This window comes from Neopelma chrysocephalum, unplaced genomic scaffold, assembly GCF_003984885.1.
Source record: "Neopelma chrysocephalum unplaced genomic scaffold, ASM398488v2 Primary Assembly neopelma1_22b, whole genome shotgun sequence".
Taxonomy (NCBI): Eukaryota; Metazoa; Chordata; class Aves; order Passeriformes; family Pipridae; genus Neopelma; species Neopelma chrysocephalum.
The window spans coordinates 23,673,371-23,682,698 of NW_020897690.1; the positions used below are offsets into that span (position 1 = coordinate 23,673,371).

Below are 9,328 nucleotides of genomic sequence, written 5' to 3' on the forward strand. Positions count from 1 at the left end.
TGGTATAGCAACATCACCAGGGACTACAGTTAACTCACTGCCAATCACTGGGAGAAAAGGCTTTACTAACTAAAACACATTTGTTGACATTATCCTCTAGGATATTGTAACAGAAAATTCTCTCTCATCTTGCCTCATCTTAAGTCTCTTTAAAGGGCAACTTCAACTGAGCACCAGAAAAGTTCATTTGAAAACCCAAAGTAGTAAAGAAAAATCAAGAAGCTGTTGCACACATTCCTAACAGGCCTAAATTCTTATTCAGCCAGAACACTGTCCTCCAATGTATGTGAGATTCATTCTGCATATAAAGACTGTATGCAAACATATACAGAACTCTTAAGGTTTTTAAGCTTGCAAGACAAACAAGGACTTCTTCCACAGAAATAAAGCAGTAGGTATAATAAAAAATTCATTTCATTTACCTTTTGTTTTTCAATTTATCAGGCACTCAGACTTTTGGCACTACCACACACTAAGCATAATAGCATACAGTTATTATGAAACAAGTTCTCATTTCAAAGAGATTATAATTTCCTCAGAGCACAACAATTTTTCTCATTGAGCATGCTTCATTAATAATTGATTGATTGATTCCCAGTCTGAAAATGTTTTTGTTTCAGGATAGTTATCATTTTATTTGAAAAAAAATGAATTTAAGTTTTGAAAAATTTTGTTAGATTTTGTTTTATACTCAAACATTGATTTTGAACTTCACTAGTGATTTTTCATGCTATGTTTTCATAAATTGTAAATAATTATTTGTATTTTATTGAAGCAATTTAATCCCAGAATCACAGGATATTCTGAGTTGGAAGGGACCCACAAGGATCATCGAGTCCAATCCTTAGCCCTGCACAGGACCATCCTGAAGAATTACACCATGTGCCTAAGAGCATTGTTCAAATGATTCTTGAACTCTGTCAAGCTCGGTGCTGTGACCACTTCCCTGGGGAACCTGTTCCGGTACCCAGCCACTGTCGGCGTGAAGAATCTTTTTCTAATATTTAACCTAAACCTCCCCTGACACAACTTCAGGCCATGCTCTCGAGTCCTGTCACTGGTTACTACAGTGAAGAGATCAGTGCCTGCCCCTCCTCTTCCCCTCATGAGGAAGTTGTAGACCGCAATGAAGTCTCCCTTCAGTCTCCTTCAGACTGAACAGACCAAGTGATCTCAACAACTCTTCATATGGCTTCCCCTCCAGACCCTTCATCATTTTCATGGCCCTCCTTTCTCTAATAGCTTAATATCTTTCTTATATTGTGGTGCCCAAAACTGCACACAATATTCGAGGTGAGGGTGCCCCAGTGCAGAGCAGAGTGGGACAATCCCCTCCCTCAGCCAGCTGGCGATGCTTTATTTGATGCCCCCCAGGACATGGTTGGCCCTCCAAGCTGCCGGGACACTGCTGACTCATATTCAACTTGCCATCAACCAGGACTCCCAGGTCCCTTTCTGTGGCACTACTTTTCAGTGCAAATTGTATAAATATTCAAATTATATAAAGATTTTCATTTTAACAACTATTTATTCTGAGTAGAATTATTATTTCTATTCCTGAAACTTGCTGTTTTAATTTTTTTCCAATTGCTTTTTTAATACCAAATCCACATGCCTCTAAAATGAGCAAAAGGAAAAAAAATCCACATTTTGAAAAAAACAATCCACCTTATAGATATGAAATCCTGAGCTTTAATCTGGTCTCCTGGCACGTAGCAATTCTTCAATATTTCCATATTTTTCTTTTCCTACTGCGAATTTGTATTTTCATAGCATGTTTAAGTGAGGCTTTATGCTATCCCCTTGTTTTTTAACACGGCACATGTTGCAGCAATCATAACTTTTATTCCATTTCTGAGCCTCCTTGTTACTTTGATTTACACATTATTAGTCAGATATAGGAATGGCTATGGGTATTTAATACTTTCCTACATTTTACTGTCTTGGAATTTTCTATTTAATTTCTTACTTGGCATTCTGATGCTCTTCCAGAAAGGAGATATCATGATCTCAGCTCGATTGTAATTGATGGTCTAATGTTTCACTAGTTATAAATTCAGTTTGCACTGCCAACATACATAATACATGCCTGTGTCTCATCTGACTGTCAGAAACACTATATCCAAATCTACCAGTGAATCAGACATTCTCAGACAAATTCTAGATTTAGATTAAATAAATTTAAAATCTTCAAATTTTCCTGGATTAAAAGCAGTAACTGTGTTATGGTTTGTCTATTCACCTCAAGTCCTTCAGAGAATTTTATAAATATTTGTTAAGCTATTCTTTCATATATTTCCCAGTTCAAATAAACTTCCTGCCTAGATGTAACCATTTATAGAAAAACACTCCAAATAAAACTACAATAGATATAAGGTTTTTCCTTAGCAGATAATTTCTGTAACCTCATTTTTATTTCTCCATCTGTGTTGGCAGTATAAATGTCAGACATAATGCTAGCTCCATCAGCACCATCCACTCAGCTGTGTTCAGAGGTCTTGTGAGAGCCAGTCATTTCATGCTAGGAGGACCATCTCCACAGGCTCTCAATTTCCTACACTGATCACTGAACTCTTGCGTAATACAGCCTGCTAAATTTGAGAGTTTGAAATATTTCAGTCTGTGACTTCCTTAGCTGTTCAGAATAATGACCTCAACCTTTTACATCCTCTAAAAGGTGAGTAACAGTTCAAGAAATTGGTCCTTCCTTTTTATTTTGATCTCTCTTCATCCCGAACTCGTTCTTTCTTGTCTCCCATGCAACCAGTGAAAACATAGTTCTCTTTTCTGTTTCATCTCCAAATAGGTCATAAAATTTTCATGAATGCAAGGACCACAGGCAAGAGGTGTTACTACTACCAGTATTTTGCTGATAAATGTCCTGCTATGAGCTACCTAAGTAAATAAATAAAATGAAGCCATTAGATCAATAAGAAATATTCTGTTTAAGTTCTTCACCTCTACCACATATAAGGAAAACTAAGTCTTTATACACCTTGTAAAAAGATAACCTTGCAAGAGTAAACATTAAATGCTTGTCTGACTTGCTCATGGGGCTTTTGTGTTTCCATGGTTCCACTTCCTTCTCACACTTTCACATGTAACTGTCAAAATTGCTTTGTGTCTCACATGCTCTATGCAATATACAGGATGCAAAGCTTTTAATGTCATCACTTTTTTCACCAGCCAGACATAAGTGAGAGAGACACAGGTCTCAGCTCAACACAGTAAGATAAGAAAGCCAGAGTTCTGCTACCAGTTCTGATTCCTATTATACTTTTTTTTACCATTTCATTTCTCCTCATCAATTTTCTCATCTGTAATAGATTGTCACAGTGTTTTTACCTGAAAAGGTGCATGGCATAAGCTCAGTAAGCTGGTTTGATAAATCAGGTTAATGTGATCATGCCTGATTAGGCTTCAAATTATTTTCTAAGGACCACTAAGACCTTAGATTTAACTAAGATTTCACTGTGATATCAGCAGAGAGAGGTGGGTATATGAACTCTTGTATGATGTATTGAACAAGAGCATTCTTATAAATAGCATATCTTTCATATTAAAATCATCCAGGGATGAGTAACTGTGATGTCCTGCATCATGGAGAGTCAATTAATACATTACTAGCAGCAGTCCCTGAAAAAATTTTCCTTTCCTTGATGATGGCCCTGTGCAAATGTCTAATGGAAAAGATACACAGGTCTCTCTAATATTGTGACTTCAGTTGTGGGCATGGAATCTGATAGGCCAGGAAAAACCCTTTGGACAACTTGAAATGAAATATTATTGTGACCCTCTAGACAGAAATCTAGTAGAAATATAATTTAAAAAATCAGATTGATCAGAGTACAGTTATGAACAGACTTAAGCATTTTTTTTCTTCAAAGGGCAGTAGTTTTCAAATTTACTGCAAATTCTCTTCCTTAACTTTTTTCTTTCAAATTAACTCACTGCATATAAATGATGCCAAAATGATAGCCATAGCACTGTAAATTTTTTTGTCTAAACAGATTTTACACAAGCAGTGCAAAATTTCCTTTACAGACTTCCCTATCATCCAGGCGCTCACCCAAGAGGGAAAATAACTGTAAAATGACAGTGTATTCAGAAGAATGTGTTGATTTAAGCCTGATGGAAGGTGGTCAACATTAATTCAGTTATATTAAAAACTATCCCCTACAAGAAGCATAAATGAATTCTATGCTCATATTTCAAATCCAGAAGATAAATTATTAGGTTTCAAAAAAAGCATTTTGATCTGGTCACAGATACAGAGCTCTGCTTCCTCCAAATCAGCACTGTTTCTGCCTTGATATATAGGCAAACCTCTGAAGATGACTCAGATGAAAAATACCGTATTGTTACATGCACCCTGTACTGCCACAGATCAGTCATGAGTATTAAATTTTACAGCATCTTTTTCTTAGCAAAAAATATCTGTAGTAGTTTGTATGTGTGTGTATAATGTGACAGAGGTTTAAAGAACAAAATGTTGCAAAACATGGGTTATTCATTGGCAAAAAAATATCTGGCAAGCTGAGGTGTTTTTTGGTTTTGTTTTTTTTTTTTCTTTCACATCGAAAAATAGAAGAGAAATGGTCATTACATAGAAGAGGACTTTGCAATCTTTCCCTACGCACCCAGTCCGCTTCCAGTACAAGTTGCCATATTCATGTCTCCGCAAGCTTGAGGACAGACAGCAAAAATCCTAACTAAAAGCAACTGTGGAGGTGTACAACACAAGAAAGATGCAATGCATTTATACATTAGGAATGCAAAGACTTATATAAAGGAAAGCATGCTACATGGATCACAACTAAAAACCTTTAGCAGTACTATCTTGACAATGAAGAACGTATACTGTTCTTGTCTATTTTATTTCTTGAACTTTCAGTTTCTTTTGCTACCTCTGCATATCACTATTGAAACACAGCAATTAAGAAAGGTTGCAGAAAGATTTATAGTGTTCCAGTGGAGTTGCACACCCTTGAGCTACCCCTGCCTAAGAGCAATTAAAATTGCTACCTTGTTTGTGATTATGAACTGTGTTGGGACTTGGCCATGCTTGAGGACCTGATACTCTGATGATTTCTGTCACCATTCACTGAGAACTGAGCTTTTGCATAAAAAAAAATCATGAACGTTTTTGTCTTTATCCATGCATGTGCTATTTTACCTGGCCTTCTGGGGCTTCACAGTACCAGGAAAACAAATAAAGCACTGCAAAGTAACTGTGCAAGTCTTTATTTTACAGCAAGCCTTTCAGCATCCCTTCCATTTTCATGGGTCACATAGTAATGCCATATTCTAATTTTGTTTTATAGACTGAATCTGCTCACTGGATGCCTGGTAAAGGGGGTTATCTTTTGTTTAGCATTCTGATGGATTTTTATGGCTCTTCCAGATTACACGAGCAGAAGATTTCCAAACTCTAGTATTCAGGTTAAATGCTTTTAATATGTCAACTTGCAACACTATTTCAAGATCACCACCTGCAAGCTGGACTAATCTCCATCAGTTTCTAAACTATATTTTGATTTGCAACCTAACACTTCTTGAGACAGTCTCCTAAAAACAGACATGAAAGGAATTAAGATGTTGTTATTGCTGTAAATCTGTATTCTCTAACAGGAGGTTTGCAAAATTAACTAGTCACCCTTAACCATTTAGTGAAATTGTCAGCTGTTTTACTAGATATATTAAACTTCTATTTATAAATTAATGTGACATTATTAGTGCAGTAGTTCTATAATAAGAAGTGTAAATGCCAATGCACAGCTATCTGGCTATCATGGCTGGGAGAAGATAAAACCCTGGGATTTCAGGTCACATGAAATATCCTACACTTTATCATATACATATTACCACTTTAAAATATAGAACAGTAGCATTATAAAAAGAATTGCTTTGTAAATATATGCTTTTAGAATAAACATAAATTATGGTAAATAATTTATTTCTGCAAACTAATTTCTGCAATTAATCAAGAAATCAACTGCATTTCACACCTTAAAAATTTTATGTGATTTTTAAAAATTACATAAGACCTAAAGATATTGATTAGCCACTGGTGAGTATATTCCAGTATGTTGACAATGGTTTGAATTTATATTAAGCTTGGCTTTCATTATATGGATTTAAAAGTGCAATTTCTCTGAGGTACTTTTTCCATTCAGTGTTATACCTTCTTTGAGAGTTTTGTGGAAAATAAGGGGAAAAGACATCTCCATCTCATGCTGGGCTTTCATAAGAGATTCAACAAAGATGACATACAAAAACTGGCAGTTGGGTTTTTTTGTCAGATATATGGAAGCAAATAGTTAATATAGATATAACAAGTTGTAAAAAACATCATGAGACAGGCAACAAAATTTGTTGAAAAAAGTTATAATCTGGAATTAAATGCTCTATGCTAAAAGCAAGTTGTCTTAATGTTGCTGATGTTCTAAGTAAACATCCTAGTTTATTTTGTATTTCACCACTAACACCGTTCTGTATTTTATTTTATTTGTTAGGTAACAGTGGTATATGATACCCTGTCAAGAAGCCTCACTATTGTGTGTGCTACTCTGCAATTAGATTTTTTTCCTGATATTTGATAAGTGTCTTTTCCACAACTTGCAACTGTTCAAAAAAGTCTCAAGAGGTACAGATAGGCCAGGTAAATCTGTGATAAGTGTTACTCTTAATGAAAATATTCCATTAGTTCTAAACTTGATTATAAACTTAAAGTCAATGGACCACAGAAAGAATGAAGCAGCAGACCTATCACTATATTAATAATAGTCAATTTAGTGCAAAAATAATATTATTTTGTCAGCTTAGAACTGACCCTAAATGACTACCCAGACAATCTTACATAAAGGAATAAAGAGTAGTGAAATATAATGGTGCAGCAATAACATCTCTGTCTTCTGAGGTAAAAAGCACAACAATCATGTTGCCTGTGCTACAGCATCAAATGTGATTAGAGTCCTTGTTCTCATATTTAGCAAGTTGCCAGAACAAAGACGTTTGTTAGAGAAAGTTTAATTTGTATCAACTGGACATCACTAATATGCAATTTTTCATTATTTGATTCCTCTTTCTTCAGACTGTAAAACAAGCCCATTATATTATCTTTGTGTTATAAACATACTGTTTTGTAAATTGTTTTGACTAATATATTTTAGTGTTTAACACAAATGTCTACATGTGTAATATGCAAGTACATTTTTGGCTGCTTTGTTAGATAATATGGTGAACCACATGTTTTATTTATACATCCTCAATTCAAAATAGATTTCTGGAAGAATAGGAGGGAAATTAACTTCCTGCTAATTTAATTTATATTTAGGGGAAAAAAATTCACAGCTTTTACATTAAAAACAGCTACAAAATAGTATCAAAGTAAAAACTGAAGCATGATGACTCATTATATGGAAGGAGAATTTGAACCTTACTGTCGAGGGAAGTGGCATTTGGGGACCCAGGAACAAAATCCCTGACTTCTTATTTTCATTAATGTCCTTAAAATCAAAATTACACACAGCATTCAGTTATATACTCTGCTAAGACTTTTTTCAGATTTCATTTTCAGCTTTCCTGTCTGAAAATTCTATTATTTAAATTCACCTCTCTCACACACACCTCAAACAGTTGGCTATCAATTACTTATACCCTGTTACAGAAACAGTTGTCATATAATGAAAGAATTGCATGAATTCTCTGCATGAATGAGTGTGCATGCCTACACACACTAGAAAACCTATAATTCAAGAGTTTGAATTATGAAGCAATAAAATATATTAGAAATACTTGAAAACAACCTGAACAATCAGAAATAAATAGGTGGTACTGAGGCATAAGACAGCAGTGCAAAAAATAGGTGTCTTCATTAGCTGAAAACTTACTTTGACTAACCATACGAATCACAGAAATGTCTGTGGATTCTGGGCTAGAGATTTATGTTTTAAATCTTATCTCTTGATATCAGACTGATATTCATTGCTAAAAATCAAGTATACTATTACTGTAGATTCAATTAAATTTAGTTATGCACCACAAACTTATCTCAGAAATCCCTTTGCTTGCTTGTTTGTTTGCTGTTGGTTTTGTTTTCTTCCAAAACCAAGAATATGGAAATAAGACAAACATGCAAAGATAGAAAGTGTATATTGGCTATATGAGAGGCTGAATGGTAAAAGCAATGAACAGAGGGAACTACTGTCAGTTGAAGAAGATTTGTCCCACCAGAAACAGGTACACATTTATAATATATTTTTCTATTTTCATCATTTAAACTTTTAAAGAAATAGTAAAAAATTACCTTTCCCACGTACTGAGGTTCAGAGCCCATGTACTCCTCCAGCACAAAAAATTGATTCCACACCCAGCCTCGTTTGACTCGCTGAGCAGATGACCTCCTCCCTGGCAGTGGGACAACATTTTCTCTTGGCTCTACTTCTAAAATCTCTTGTGGCTGTGGATGCAGTGGCGTTAGGAGACCTCCATCAAACAGGACCCAGAGAAGCAGGGATAAGCAGTTCCTTGTAAGCATTGGCAATGTCTTCCCTACAGCAAGTAATAAAAACTCCAGCACTTAACGCAGAGCAGATGAATCCAGATTTGAGGTGTCTGTGGCCTTCACAATGTAGCTTCTAATTTTATTGCAGAAATACTAATGCAGGCATTAATCCTTCTGATGACAAGGTTTTTGCTGCATTAAATTCCATCTAAAGGGACCTATAAAAGAAATTTACATGCAACATCAAATTACAGAAAATTACATTGAAGCATTTATCAAAATTCTCACGCCTTGTTAGTTTCTAGAGACAGAGAAAAATATTAAGAATCACAGTTTAAAAGAGACTGCTATTTCCATTGCAGCACTGAGCTGCTCTAGAACATTGTACAGTTATTACAGTAATATGTTATGCTTGCTCTGCTTAGCATTCCCTTTGTGTCTGTTTGAGGACAGGCCCATAGCCTTTGCTTTATGACCTAGTTTTCAAACAAAACTGTTACCCATCAGTGATATCAAAAACTTTTACTCCAGATTTACAAAGAAAATACTTGAGAAGAGAGGAGCCAGTCTTCCATCCTACTGTCCAGAGCAGAAATTCTTTGCTTACTTTCTCTGCTAGAAAATCGTGTTGGGGTCTTCTCTACAGTCTGCTGGTTGCCAGGTATAAAAATTACTACCTGTAGGATTTAAGATAGGTCCATTTTACATCAAAAAAAACCCCAAAAAAACCAATTTATAGCACTATGGAATTCACCACTTTGTTAGGACCATATTGTGTCATTGATTTTTAAGCACAGGTTTCTAGCAAATCAATAGAGTTCT

At 35.2% G+C, this 9,328-nt stretch overlaps 1 protein-coding gene across 5 annotated transcripts in view; it reads right to left on the reverse strand.

The window, feature by feature from the left end:
- CDH12 (cadherin 12) overlaps positions 1–9,328 on the reverse strand; it is a 399,245-nt gene that overhangs the window by 155,080 nt on the left and 234,837 nt on the right. For all 5 annotated transcript variants that reach the window (XM_027681912.1, XM_027681921.1, XM_027681930.1 and 2 more), the window contains one exon: positions 8,309–8,724. In XM_027681912.1, the coding sequence (XP_027537713.1) occupies positions 8,309–8,539 (231 nt within the window). In that variant the 5' untranslated portion in view covers positions 8,540–8,724. The remainder of the gene's footprint in view (positions 1–8,308; positions 8,725–9,328) is intronic.